General features: G+C 45.8%; 2 protein-coding genes and 1 long non-coding RNA gene across 3 annotated transcripts in view; 2 read left to right on the forward strand and 1 right to left on the reverse strand.

Annotated features, from left to right (window-relative positions):
* LOC144724514 (plexin domain-containing protein 2-like) overlaps nucleotides 1-4,289 on the forward strand; it is a 67,757-nt gene extending 63,468 nt beyond the window's left edge. The window contains exon 13 of the mRNA XM_078603723.1: nucleotides 3,683-4,289. Within this exon, the coding sequence (XP_078459849.1) occupies nucleotides 3,683-3,835 (153 nt within the window). The 3' untranslated portion in view covers nucleotides 3,836-4,289. The remainder of the gene's footprint in view (nucleotides 1-3,682) is intronic.
* A 4,894-nt stretch (nucleotides 4,290-9,183) lies between these two features.
* Nucleotides 9,184-9,793, forward strand: LOC144724761 (uncharacterized). Its single transcript, XR_013586576.1, has 2 exons — nucleotides 9,184-9,283; nucleotides 9,748-9,793. It is a non-coding gene; the product is annotated as an uncharacterized LOC144724761 (long non-coding RNA).
* A 1,114-nt stretch (nucleotides 9,794-10,907) lies between these two features.
* NEB (nebulin) overlaps nucleotides 10,908-14,175 on the reverse strand; it is a 212,268-nt gene continuing 209,000 nt past the window's right edge. The window contains exons 141-142 of the mRNA XM_078603725.1: nucleotides 13,067-13,176; nucleotides 10,908-12,196 (exon numbers count right to left, since the gene is read on the reverse strand). Of these exons, the coding sequence (XP_078459851.1) occupies nucleotides 12,023-12,196; nucleotides 13,067-13,176 (284 nt within the window). The 3' untranslated portion in view covers nucleotides 10,908-12,022. The remainder of the gene's footprint in view (nucleotides 12,197-13,066; nucleotides 13,177-14,175) is intronic.

Here is a 14,175-nt window from a genome sequence, read left to right on the forward strand (position 1 = left end):
GGGAAATGCCACTGGTCTTTTTGAACAGTTTTATTGAATAGCATCTTCTCACAATAGGAGTAGGAAGAGCTTTAAATTGTAGACCAATAATAATTAAAACGTTAACATCAAAGGGTTCATCCATTCAGGCAAGTGTATGGGTGGTGCTAAATCCCAATTTACAGCCCAGAGCTGGTGGAGACTCTTCCCGTGGTTCCCGTGGCTGGGAACAGTCAAATCCGTAGGACAACCACTTGGTTCCCGCACATGAGTACAATATTTTATTTGATCAATTCTGTATTGACGATCATCTGTCCTTTGATATTCGAGCTAGATGTCTTGCTTAATTCTTAGGAAAAAAGTGTTTTTGTAAAATTGAATATATGTAATATGTTTCTTGTTATTAGGAATAAAATGTTAATCTATTCTCGCTTTGATTCTGAACGCGAGTTATAGTGGGTAGTAATAATAATACATATTCTAGGTTTAATGGCTTTATTATCTTATTTTATGTATACGTATACATATATTGTGTTAATAATTATAATAAATATACTTATTATTCTAGACCTCGTATGTATTAGTTTTCTTAGTAATAATGCATGAGAATAGGGTTTCCGCTTTTATCTGGCAACAAAACAGGTGTTAAGATGTTAAAACGCCAAACTGAAACCTTTTACGAGGAATCGTCTGCATGAACCACTGCTTGTGGTCAAAATGCAAACAAAAAACACTCTGATAATTTATGCATTGTTTTTGAAACTGATTGGTCCACACCAGAGACAGCTTTCTTTTGAGCCTCGTCTCAAATGGTGTTAGACCAGAGGACGCCATTCTGACCACCAGTATTGTGGTTCATGCAGACATGATTCCTTGTAAAAGGTTTCAGTTTGGTGTTTTATCATCTTAACACCTGTTTTGTTGCCAGACAAAAGCGGAAAACCTATTCTCATATTTTGGCACTGACTTAGGAGGTCCCATGAAATAATACATGTTATCCTCGATTTAATTTTGAAATGTTAATTTAAAAAAACGCGCACAGCTTGGTGAACTCTCGCTTGCAGCATGCCCCTGTGACTTATGCAAACGGCGTAGGCTGCACAATGGCATTATAAACCTCCTCATGGAATTATTAACCTCAAATGGCATTCGGTGCTCCGCTTGCCTACTCCATGCTCAAGACACGTGTGCTGCTGCATGAAATTCCAGAAAAGTTGGTCTGGCTTGCCCCAAAGGCTTGTTTTGTTGCATGACGACAAGTTGTTTAAGCACATGTTTTTTGATGGGGGGGGGGGGGGGGCGGGGGGAGCTACACTGGTAAATGAAACCACCACGACGCAGAAGAAGTTTGTTAGTCGCTCGCACCTGTGATCCTGTAATTTTGTGGTGGTGTGTCCTGGGTTTTATTCGCAATCAGGTTTGTCAAATTAATTTCCTCCATCCGCTGCTGGCAGTCCTACCTCGCAGTAAAATTACTTCACTGTTGCATTGGTTTATTGGCAAACCATGTATAGTGGATTTGCTGGTGTGTGTGAAAGTGCTCAAGAGGAGGTGGCATTAAGTGTAGGGTAGAATTTTAGACCTTTGCCTAAGCTGCAAGACAATCTTTGAAAGCCACTAAGATACATTGGACACCCCGTGGTCTGCTCATGTCCACCTACCTCATGGAGCAGTGGACGTTTTACTCTATAACCCAAAAGCATTGTGAGGAAAAACAAAACCCTATTGGAGACGAGAAGTGTGTTTGCTCATGATAAATGAATTCTAAAAATCATATACAGTGATCCCTCGTTTATCGCGGTTAATGGGGACCGGAACCCCTCGCGATCGGTGAAAATCCGCGAAGTAGGATTGGCCCCCTAGGAATTTCCGTGTGTGTGTGGGTACCAGAATGTTTAAAATATGTATATTTATACTTTATATATATATTTTACTTAAATCTATTTAATTATAAAACCTTAATTTTATACATTCACTCTCTCTCATACGGATACGTATTATGGTGTTCTACACTCACCAATGACAGTAGTATCTTGAGACTTGACTCCAGTAATGACGACGACAATGACGACGACAATGACGACGATGACAGACCTGTGCAGTTCGATGAATGTGATGATGAATGATGATGATGATGGTGTTACTGCACAGGTATAATGAGGCCTTTAAATCAGTTTGAAAAATCCGCGATGCATTGAGGCCGCGAAACTTGAACCGCGAAGTGGCGAGGGATTACTGTACAGTCATTTTTTCTATCCACTGCTGGATTAAGGCCGCCTCCCCCATTCTGTGTCGATTTTGGAGGGTTTTGCCATGCTTCCACTACGCTAGTCGGGGCGGGTTTGTGAATTGGGGGGCGTTGTCAGGACTGTATCCAACATCGCTCGCCACTGGTGTGGTGTTTGCAGGCATTCGGATTTAACCTGAAACAAAAACCAGAGGCATCCACAGCCTGCACGGATTTGCATCGTGGTTATTGTGCTGCTGCACTATGAACCTAGCGACCAGAGTTTGATTCCCGGCCACTACTAAAAAGTGATTTTCCCAAATCAATCCTGGGGCCCTTCCTTTTCACAGACTCGTACTGCCGAGCGTGGTGAAATGGGGCAAACAACCCCCATGACCAACGTAGCATGGGGAGGGAATGAATCCAGCAGTGGACTGACAAAGACTGAAGAATGCTTACTTTTTATTCTACCAAATCAGAAGCTGAGGTTGAGAAATGTCCTGCAGAGACGGTACTTCACAAACAGCGATGAGCTCGGAGGTCCAGCACGCCCTTGGCCTAGCGAGTTCCCTAGTTTAGGTTCACAAAACCAGTCGGGAATATCTTCGTCCCTGAGATTTTATTTCAAATTGAGGGGCAAGTCAATAGTGTTTTGGTTCCTGTGGATTGAAGATGGTGGGTGCAAATAAAGCGACTGACAAGTTCTGAATGGGAATTTTCCAAAGCCATTTCAAAGCTTAAAAAAAGTGAAGTGCAAAAAAACAATTCCCCCTTTCTGTGTGCTCTTCACTGTTTAAATATATTTTGAAAATGTTTATTATAAATTGCTTCTGCAGTTTGTACACTTTCTTGGCTAGAAAATATGCTGCCGTAATTTATATAGATTTTCTGCTTCTTGTATTGTATAAATGTAGAGCACCCTTTTCTTTTGACAGTAATAAAACCCTGTAATCATTATTTTAAAATTTTCTTTTGTACACTGCAAAAATGCCCAACATAACTCGGTCCATGACCCATTTGTTCTTTGCTTATAAAAACGTGTCAGTCTGTGACGGACTGGGACTAAACAGTGGGCCCAAATTGCCGTGCGTTCTCATTGGCTCATTTGCGCTTGTCCAAACAAAACAAATGGGCCGGTCGGGAAGAATCTTTGGGGCTGCCGAATGTGGGGACTTAATGATGAGAGCTTAAATAAGCAATGCTTGGAGGTAATAAATATTTTTTTTAAATGTGAAATAAATATTTGTATTTACTCTCACATTTGCAATTTCTCCACACAGACCGGCCCTTGGAATGGACCGGCCCAATGGGCATTTGACCCATGGACTGATGCCCGATGGCAGTCCATCAAGACCGTGCAGCCTTTTATAGATGCATGCTTTTTTTCGATGCTATATATGAAACAAATTTGTTTTCGTTTATAATTTAACAGATGACGGTTGTAACAACTCGTTGTTGTTGTTGTTGTTGTTCTAGTTCCGCCCCAAAATGTGGCCCACCGTGTTTTCTCGGCGCGTATCGGAGCAGCTGAACTGCGCCGCCGTGGAGACCATCGGACACGACAAGGAGGTTCTCACCGACACCGAAAAATCCAATCAGACTTATGAAATGATGCCCAGTAATGTGTGAATAAGCGCCCACGGTCTTTCTGCTGGTTGCGATGGCCTGACAGGAGGCATGGTTATGTCCTTGACAAATTCTACGTGCATTGCCTTTTCACCAGGGGCAGGGTGATTTTTCTGCAATAAGCTTGTGATGTAAAGGGATGCCCTCGCCCCCCCCCCCCCCCCCCCCCCGTAGTTTTTCGGGATTTTCTGCACGTTTGTCACGCAGGTTGTTGCTGGCCTTAAGGTTCTGAGCACAGGAGAAGTTGAGAATGCAGTCTGAGATAAAGTTGTTGCCTGGAGTGCTTGAGGAAAATATAAATTGTCATCGTGGAATTAATGTTTACACGTATACCAGTGCTCGAGGTTTTTCTATTGTATAAATAACAAAATATTGTAATATATCACTTTTTGGATTTTGTACTAAACAAAGCTAAAATCATGAATTAAAAAAATGCATTGAATGCTCAAGAAAAAACCCAAGGAATCCGTGTGTTTATTTTGAGCTGTCTGGGACACGTGGTGCGATGCAAGTTTGTTTGGAGAGATCCTTGTCAAGTTTTTGTCCACGTGTTGAAGCCAAGCCTGGAATTTCTGCCTTTTTCCACAGCGAGTGCCAAATACATCGCGCTCAATGTCGACAGACTGAACATTTCCTCACGTCCGTAAAACTAATCCTAATTAAACATTCATTTAACGTTAATGTATTCTAATGTTACAATTACTAACCATGCACGTGCCTTTTTTTCTAATGGCACATTTGATTGCGCTTCGTGTATGGCCCTTGTGTCAATACACTGCGGATGAGGGTCTAGGCCTGCTTTGTGGGTCGTGGGGATTAATTCGGCCAGATACGGGAGCATAGGAAGTAGAGTACTGGATAACAATGTGCAGTAATACTCCGATTTGTGTCTTCCCCCATTCATGTCGTTTCGCAAATATCACGTCTCCACTGAACGCCGCGACCCGATTTTGCGTCGCCTCAAACCCACGCTCGCGTCGCTGACGGCATCGTCAGTCTTTTCTCGTTATCCATCAGCTCAGCCTCCACCACCTACCCTGCAAATCGCTTCGATTTGTGTCGTGCCGTCGAACCTTTCGAGAACGCCATCGGCCCGACACAAACCGGGGTGCTATGGCGCTCGATGGCAACAACGCATTTGGTGCCTTGCCCTCTGCTGCCCACGGCGGAGTCTCGCAGAAGCCTAACGACAACAGGACGTGCACGCGAGTCGCTCAGCCAAACGATGCACGCTTTTGCCCCTGCTTATGGATGTAGAACTTTTGTCGCACCGTATGTAGCCAACCACGCTAATCGGACGTGCTTAGCTTTCGAGATCCTCTGAGATGAGTCACATTTTAAGCGATTTAGATATTCGGGCTTAATTTTTGTCGTGTACTTGCAGGTGCCTATATCTTGTAACAATAACAAAAAACCTAACGCATGAAAATGGTTTGCTGCGTGGATTCCACGCAATTGGAAATGAATTCCATCTCGCTCCACGGTGGCCGATGTTTACACCACCGCCTATGCGTCGAGGCTCGGCAGTGGCGCGTCCACACGTGGGTTAGTTAAAATGATCAAGTAAGACCTGGCTGTCTCAAGTGAGAGCTCAACGCAAGGTGGCAGATGTGGAAATGTATAGCAGCCAAATACTCTGAACGCACGTTGTTTCTAAATGTAGTGGGGGGAAACCGAGGGACCCGGAGAAAAATCCACGCGACCACGGGGAGCGAGGGACACGCAAACTCCGAATATGCAGCAGGCATCGGGGTTGGGATCGAACCCACGATCTTTTGTATACCAGGCGAGTGTAATTAAAATCTCGCCACCGTTCCCACCAAAGCCGTCCTAAGAGCACATCCGCCTGGTCAGTCCTCTGGGAGGGCAAGCTCCATCATGTCCGCGCTGGCGAGCCTGTGGTGCCACGCTGCCATGTGTTGGAGCAGCAAGAGGCTGCTGCAGGCATGGTTTTTGGCAGCTGATGGAGAATAAGATCTTATTTTGTATGGCTGATGTAGATGCAGAGCAACAACTACCATTTCATATGCAGGTGGTCAAGACGGACGACAAGTTTTTTTAACAGTAGCGTCATTCTTGTCAACATCATCCCAGAAGGCTGTACATTCATTATTTATGAGGACCAAATCCCATTTCTCGGTTGGCTATGCACGGCGCGAAAGATGCCCAACACTACACACACAGACCAAGCGAACGAAAACCTCTACTATAGATAACTGCGTCGCGAGCAGCGGAGTCTATCGCTGTAATGAAATTCTAGAGAATGAAATGTCTGCTGCGATGAACTCCATCGTTGATGGTTCGGCGTGGGAGGTGCCTGCAAATAACTTTCTCACGCTGCTGCTGCTGCCTCCACTTTATGGTGCGCTAGAGGACCCTTTCAGAGGTGTGATTTGGCCTACTCTTCCACACTGCCCAGATGTTTTATATATGTAATCAATGTAACAATTTGAACCCACGACGAATTAAAGACGACACAAGAAGCGCAAATACAATCGAATTAAATTATCGGAGTACGCGTGCATTCTTCTCTGCACAGCCTTTGTTTGAACGGGTGTCAGTGCAGATGGGAGATGTGCTGGCCCAAGAGTGTGGTTTCGTCCTGCGGGAGTTTAACCTTTTGACCCGGATCCGTGACTACTTGACCCGACCCTAACCCACATTAACACCGCTATCTTACCTGTAACCTGACCCGATCCGACCTGGTTTAATTTCACCTGACCCTCAACCTAACACCGAACCGCAAAATGTGTTTGCAATAACATCATTCTTTTTTGTATGAAATCGTGAATTCGTATTCTCGCAGTGTCGCGTATGGTACATTGAAAAAGAACGATGGTCCTGTGGTGGCCGCGTTACCCCCCTGGGGGTTCCCCATGCTTCCGAGAGTCCGGCTACGGAGGTGTGAGGGAGAACGATCGAGACACGAGGTGTGGCAGAAACCCACATGGGAGAAGGAAGGTGTTTCATCCCTCTGTGCTACTCTCACGATCCTGCACCACTCAATGCCAGTTTTCTGCTGAGTGTGCCCTTGGGGAGCCTAGGATGTGTGCAATTTAAATGTCTAATATCTCCTATTGAGGTGTGGCACTGGGGGGGATCTTTTTGAGCGCTCTGTTGTATAAAATTGTTCAGTGACGCAGCGTCTAGTTTGTTGTTCTTGCTGTGTTGTTTCAAGGCTATTGACACAAAGGCCTGGGACACTGCGATAGAGACACGGGGACAGCGAGGCCGAGACCACGTGAGACCGAGAAACTCAGAGACAGGCATGGAGAGTAAGACGGAAAGGGTCAGATACTGGGAGACATGGGTCGACACGAAAATGCACAGAGGGACACCTAGAGACCCAGGGAGCCACACAGACTCTTTGGGTAAGAGCTGTTAACGAGCACCTATGAAGGTTCGCATGGTGGGTTCCCAATACCACGCTCGGCCGCCTTTGTCTCCCTAGTGGCAATGTTTACACACCGCATCAGGTACTCATTTGAGGGCGAGTCGACCTAGGGGAGGTCCAGGACCGGTTTGGCTAATCATCATTGTTGGCCGTAAGCGGGAATCGAATTCTGGTCGCAGAGTTTGTAGCGCAGTGCGCGAACCACTTCATTACTGCAGTGGTTTGCGCACACAGGGATACGCAGAGACACAGGGAAACAAGTGAGCCCAAGGATTTCAAGTCCATCTCGACATATCCTGTGACAACGATCCAGAGTCCCAGTGTGAAAACGAAGCTGAGTAACAGTGTGCAGTGCTCGAATGATATGTATCGGTCCAACTCTGCTTATCTTGCAACAGTGGCAGTGGCGGCTCCTGCAAAATCTCTCAGGGGGGGCAAATGTCTGGATGATTGATAAGGATAAGGTCCACCCATGCAATGGATAAATTAACAGCTTAAGCATGTAAAGGCAACTTCACTTCTTTAATATTAATGAAAAATAAAGTGACTCTTACAATACATCTTGTTTGTTTCTATACTCACTATTAAAACAAACCACTCAAGTTTCTTTTATTAAAGATTCCACTAGGTGGCGACAAATTATATTGTTGGATGAAACGTGCTTACGTATGATGACGTAAGCACGTATGATGACGTAAGCACGTTAGGGCGAGCCCTCCCGGAAGCCATAGAGAATGCATTGCAGCGCCCCCGTTCGAAAAAAAAACATCTTTGAATGTAAGTCTATGGGACCACTCGGGGCGATTCTCAGCTGGAGGGAAATCGCCCAAAAAGAGGCGGTACTCCACAGAACGTAGCATGACGCTGATTGGACTATATCCAGAGGCACAGTGACGGCTAGCGTGACTCTGTGGTTGAAGGTCATTGGTGGTGCGTCGCCCAATCGCCCTAATGAAGAAACCGCCCCTGAACAGTGGTGAAGTGTGACAGGGAGCAGGCAATGCCAGGAATATAAATACAAAGCGGCCTATCGGTTTGGTTTCATTTTTGGCTTAATGGTAGACCCGAGGCTGGGATATCAGGTTGGCACGCATTGTTAGCCACTGCATGCTGCCCGTGGCTCTTAGTCGTGTGCGCGGACGACCGCTCGACTCAACTTTTGACAGTGATCGCCAGCTTTGGCACACGTGACCCCTGGTGTCTGGCTCAGCTCAATGCTGACTCCAATGCGCCGGTGGCAACGCGACTCGCCTTGGCGGAGTTCCTCCGCCCCCTGCTTCCAAGCATCCGTGACCTCGTCCCTGGCGTGGAGGTCACGGCCATTGTGCACCGAGGGCCTTTTTCTGGATCGGCCGTGCTAACCCAAAACTATTTACTTTACCAGGTAAGGCCCACAGCTCGTGTGGAATATATTTGTATTTTATTTTATTATTGCCCTGAATGCACCAGGCCAATCAGGGATTAGGAATTTCCCCACTGATACTCGAAAAATGTAGTTGTGGAGGTTTTTGTGTTTAGCCGTTTCCTGTTCTGAGACACCTGCAAGTTGCAGGGTTTGTATCCCTCGTTCACTGCTGAATCTCGAGCGGTTTGGCGTCAATTTTATCCAAAGAGGCTTGGCGCTGCCGTTTTTAAAGATGTTGCTATCACCGCAGAGAACCGTAGCGATACGACCGCAATCTACGATAGTTGGCGCCAAACATTTCCGCACACGCACTCCCACATGGCCTTTTACTTCCGATACCGTACATCATCAGATCTGATGACGTACGTGTACGTCATCAGAATGGGAAAGGGCTAATATTAAAGAGATGTCTTTTGCAGCCGAGCTTGGTCTCTGTCTTGCCTCACGGCAGATGGGGAGCGTACGTTCACAGGAAGTTCCTGTTTTTTGATGCTAATGTTGGTCACGTGACCAGGAAGTGACGATGTTAGATTTCCACTGTACCACGCGGGCGTCAGCCATTACACAGATAAGTCAAGATGGCGGCACGCATCGCATCTCAGTGAGACCACAGCCGCACTTGTCCATTGTGGGAGCTTAAGAAGCATTATCTGTAAGTTGTTTATATTCCTATAATATTGGAAATGCTGTTGTAATGTTGGAATGACCGTTATAGCAATGTAAATCCCTTTATGGTGCCGTTAAGTTGTTGTAGTAAATACGAGGCCTAGTTAGTAACGAAGCCTGTGACTTTCCTTATTGTGGATGTTACTTGTGATTTAGTAGGTCGGGTCAGACTTGTGCCTATGTTGCGATCCTGAGAGTGATGACGAAGTATCTCATCCACAGTTTAGTGTTAAGTGTAATGCTGTACATTTGGGGTGCAGTGGGATGAATACACTATGTGCCTGTATGCAACGCACCAGCTTGTGCCTTTGTCTAGTTGTTCAGGGGTAATGTGGGGGCCTGGTCCTTCCAGGATCTATTGTTATCTGAGACAATGTTCTGATGCTGTGGTGTTCATTGTGTGGGTGTTTCTGAATTATAACAGATGCTGTATCTGTGTTTTCTCACCAGTTTTACCTGTTACAATCAATAAATGACGATCGGAGTTGGACGGTCATCCTGGCTCCGAGGGTTTATTGAACACATGGTTATCTACTCGACTAGCGGTGCAACGCAGCGCATGGCGAGGCCGAGATAGTCTGTATCTCGTGGTCCAGGGGTGAGCGCTGGGAAGGCCGTGTGCATGGATGTAGCGGAATAGGTGACCTACACCCCTGCTACAGGTTTATTGTCGGTCACCCGCGATGAGCATTTCCCAACCCGCACGCAAAACATAAAGACCCCTTCATTGCAACCTGTAGCGTAACAAGCGTGGGGGCAGGCAGAGGGCACCTTGGCTTCCCCCCACTGGTGGCCGAGTTGGGGCCCCCTTGACAACCACCATGAGATGTTTTCAACAACGGTGTAAAAGAACAAAACACTTATTTTGCAACGTTGGAGCACCCCTACTGCGTTCCGTGTTGGAGGCCGTGAGCGTCACGACAATGTGATTAGGCAAGGGGAGCCGCAATATACAGGGCGCTTCAAAAAAAGGTGAACACTTCTGAGCATTTGCAACAATACCACAAGAAATGCCTCCGGGCTGTGGAGACCACCTGGAGAAGATTCCATACATCTGTTGACAATGATGGCGAACAAGTGGAGACTGACTTTTTGAAGCTATTAACATACATTTGTTATCATGTTAAAGTGTATTATCCGTTCTTATTCAATTAAAAAGTGTTAACATTTTTTGAAGCACCTAGGTGAGACTGTGCGAGAACAAGTCAAATACCGAGGCCCCACCTGACCCGATTGCCGCACCCCCCCCCCCCCCCCCCCCCCCGAGCTCATGGCGTTACGACGCCACTGGGTACCTGCCACTGGACAGGCCGAGCCAACCAGGTCCTGGATGTGATCAGTGCACCTTTGTACGTTTATCAAACAAAACTATTGCGGGTCCCCAATATAATGAGGGCGGCTATAGCATATCTCCCGCTTCACCTCTGCCTGATAACTCACCGCTTGTCATAAAAATTCAATTCTTTATTTCCAGGGTCCCAAGATTCAGTCACACGTACACTATATAATATCAGCGTTGAATACTAAAATAAATGGACAAAAAACAATGCTCCACTTAATTGCGCGTGGAAACGTACGCAAATAGTACAGATGACGACCAGCATAAGCTTCATGTTTTAGCTTTATTATATGTGGCAGCAATGTGCAACTATGTGTTCACACTTTAGCCTTACAGAACTCCATATTTCCACAGCATTCGAATGGACAACACGTGGCTATTGATGGCGTCAAACGGGCAGGGTGTGTGCTGTGTTTCTTGTGCTCAACCACGTCAGCAGTGAATCTGAAAAAATACGTCTCCCCATTTTTCTGCACGTGTAGCAAGTATAAATGTTAAATGTTCCACAGAGTAACCAGAATCAAATGTAGTGTTGCGGTGATGCATTTTTAGAAACAGGATGGTAAGATGGAATGGCATTGTATTGAAATGGCTCGATACATTGGGTTGAGACATGTTACTTTCATAGCCACGGTTGCTTTGACATCATCGTTTTAATGTTGAACTAAAACAACGCCTTTTAATTAAGGTTTCTTGCGAAGTGTATCATTGCTCAGGTATTGCATAGGCACTTTTGGCAAAAAGCGTATTGTGTATGTAAGGCATGTAATACTCTTTCATGGCAGTCTAAAGTAAACCTTAGTGTTTCTGTTCGAGGCCACCTGGAACCGATCTTTATTTTGTTAGGGAGCGCTTTAAATTTTAAGCTGATTTTGGAAGTCGTGCTTACACATGTGATACTCTCTGGTGCTCATTTCTGAGTGCCTTCTCTGATTAGATTCTGGGTTTGGAATAGAATCCTTAACATGACCCCCAAATAGCTTATTCTAGAATCAATAAAGACCAAAAATTGTACCGGTGTAAACATGTACCACTGCTTCCAGTTGTCAACGCCTCCGCTGCACAGCTTGTACGCACAATGTCGCTCGATGTTTATCCCACAGATTCCGCAACCAACCTCCCACATGTCAGTTATGCACGTTCATGAGCAATGCAATGGCTGCTCCGCGGTGCTTCAGTAACGCACCACCCAATTTAACTTTAATCTGAACAAAAGAGACTGGATCGAGAGCGTCGCGGTTCGCATGTCGTGAGGTGGATGGGGAAGAAACCAACGGAGGAGGAGGCGGGCGTCCCGATGCTAGATCAGGGGGCGGAGGTCACGGTGGTGGCGATGTGGGTTAAACTTCGAGCTGTGCAGCGTGGGGGGCGGGAAGGTGGCACCGATCAGATGGCCTCCACGTAGTTGGCAGGCAGCATGCCGGTCTTGCCAGAGCGCTGCACGGTGCCGTACATCCAGCCCTCGTCGATGGGCTGCACGTTGATGATGACGTCGCCATCCTTGAAGGTCACCTCATCGTCGTCGGCGCCCGTGTAGTCGTAGAGGGCTCGGTAGGAGCGCTGGAGGTGCACACGTGTGTGTGTGCGCGTGTGTGTGTGTAAATGCGTGCGTGTGTGCGTGCGTGCGTGTTCCAGCACATGTTTCACAATTACTGATTTTGCCTTGCAGGGAAATTTTGCACTGTACGTGCATCGTATGGCAACGATTACATTCTGTATGGGAAGGATTACATTTTTTATTTTTCCTGAAATTATTTCAAATTCCAAGTAAGATTCTACAAAACCAGCTCATAATATTTCCTACTGTAACTGCTTATACGCTGTCGTATTGCACATGCTCTTACATCGTGCATTATATGGGAAAACATGTGCCTTTACTTTTGTAATTTCGGATACCATTTAACTCAAATAATCATCGGGCATGTTTGTGACTGAAGATAAATTACTACATATACAACATCATCATTTACATCCACAGTGCACAGCGGGAATATTACAAAATCAATGTAATCAATGAATGCATTTAATACATCTTAATAACTGGAGCTCAATTTAAGGACAATGGCCATGCAAAGTAACATTTCCTTGTCACACGTACCTTCAATCAGAACATCAAATCAAAAACCTTACCAGTGTACATGAGCTTGGCTGTCTTTGCGCTCGGGAAATAACCGACTACTGTACACGAGATTTATACTTTTCATAAAGCGGTGATATGTATTCAGAGTCCCGCTTAGCACTGCTTAGTCGGCCACGAGGTCGATACGATTCCGTTATGAGGCAGTAGCGATAATGATGAGGATAGTGGTGACGTGCATTACTCACGCTTGTGTTTAAACGCCGCCGCCAATGCGCTCCCCTTACACTTCATTACGAACGGAGCGGAACATTTGCGGACTTCGCAACATCGCGAGTTTGGGGGCAACTTACGCCGGTGGTGGACGGGTGGGACGGGATGGAGGAGACGGTGGTCTGCTGGGTGACCACGGAAGACGACCTTTGCTGTGGAATTACCACTGTCTTCACCTGCTGGTAGCAAGCTGCAGAAACAAAACCCAAAGATTTCGATTTAAAGCTTTCGTGACTGCAGTGATTCATCTTCTTGGTTCTTTCGGTAAAGTCACGTAGAAGGGAAGTAATAAAATAATAAAAATAAAACATAATAAAATAATTCTCACGACGTTTGTGGCCGAAACGTCGTGAGAATTATTTTATTATGTTTTATTTTTATTATTTTATTACTTCCCTTCTACGTGACTTTACCGAAAAAACCAAGAAGAAAAAAACCCAAAGAGCTTAAAAACTAACCGCCTGCCACGTGCACTGCCCCAAAATTACGACTGGCATGGCCTTCATCCAGCAATTTTAATGAAACTATAATAATTGTTTTTATTTTGACCAGGTAAGGCTCACTGATCTATATATAGCTGTTTTTCAGAAGCAACCTGGCTATCACAAATGATACCTCAACTAAGTGGCTTATCCCATAGAAATGTATCGCAGCCAAATACTCTAAATGCGTGTTAATTCTAAATGTGGAGAGAGAAAACCAGAGGACCTGGAGAAAAATCCACGTGACTACGGGGATAGAGACATGCAAACTTTTTTCAGGTGGAATGCGGAGTAAATATGCACAGGCCAAGTGCAATGTATGAGAATTTGTGTAACTGGCGGTGCCATCTTAACACATGTGCAACACGGTACCCGTACAGAGGGCCCCAGCATCATGGCCCACTTTCCCCTATCCACAGAGGGCCCCACAGTGTTTTAGATGGGTCAGCAGCTGAGCACGTGATCAAAGTTAAACCTTTGAATCGGCCAAGCAGAGCAGCCCTAAATAATCATAATAATCTGAACTCAATTGGTCATGCATGCCATGTCCAATATAGCGAATCCATGATGAATCACTCTCTCTCTCTACTTGTCTCTCCTTCGAGACGCGTCCCTGGGGTGGCAGCAAAGCGTTGTTCTGAATGATTCCAAATGGTGAGGGGATGAGTAAACGTTCTAATCCCCTCACTTCCTTGCTGCCATTATGG

Source organism: Lampetra planeri, chromosome 21 (genome assembly GCF_965212315.1).
Source record: "Lampetra planeri chromosome 21, kcLamPlan1.2.h2, whole genome shotgun sequence".
In the NCBI taxonomy this organism is placed as follows: domain Eukaryota; kingdom Metazoa; phylum Chordata; class Hyperoartia; order Petromyzontiformes; family Petromyzontidae; genus Lampetra; species Lampetra planeri.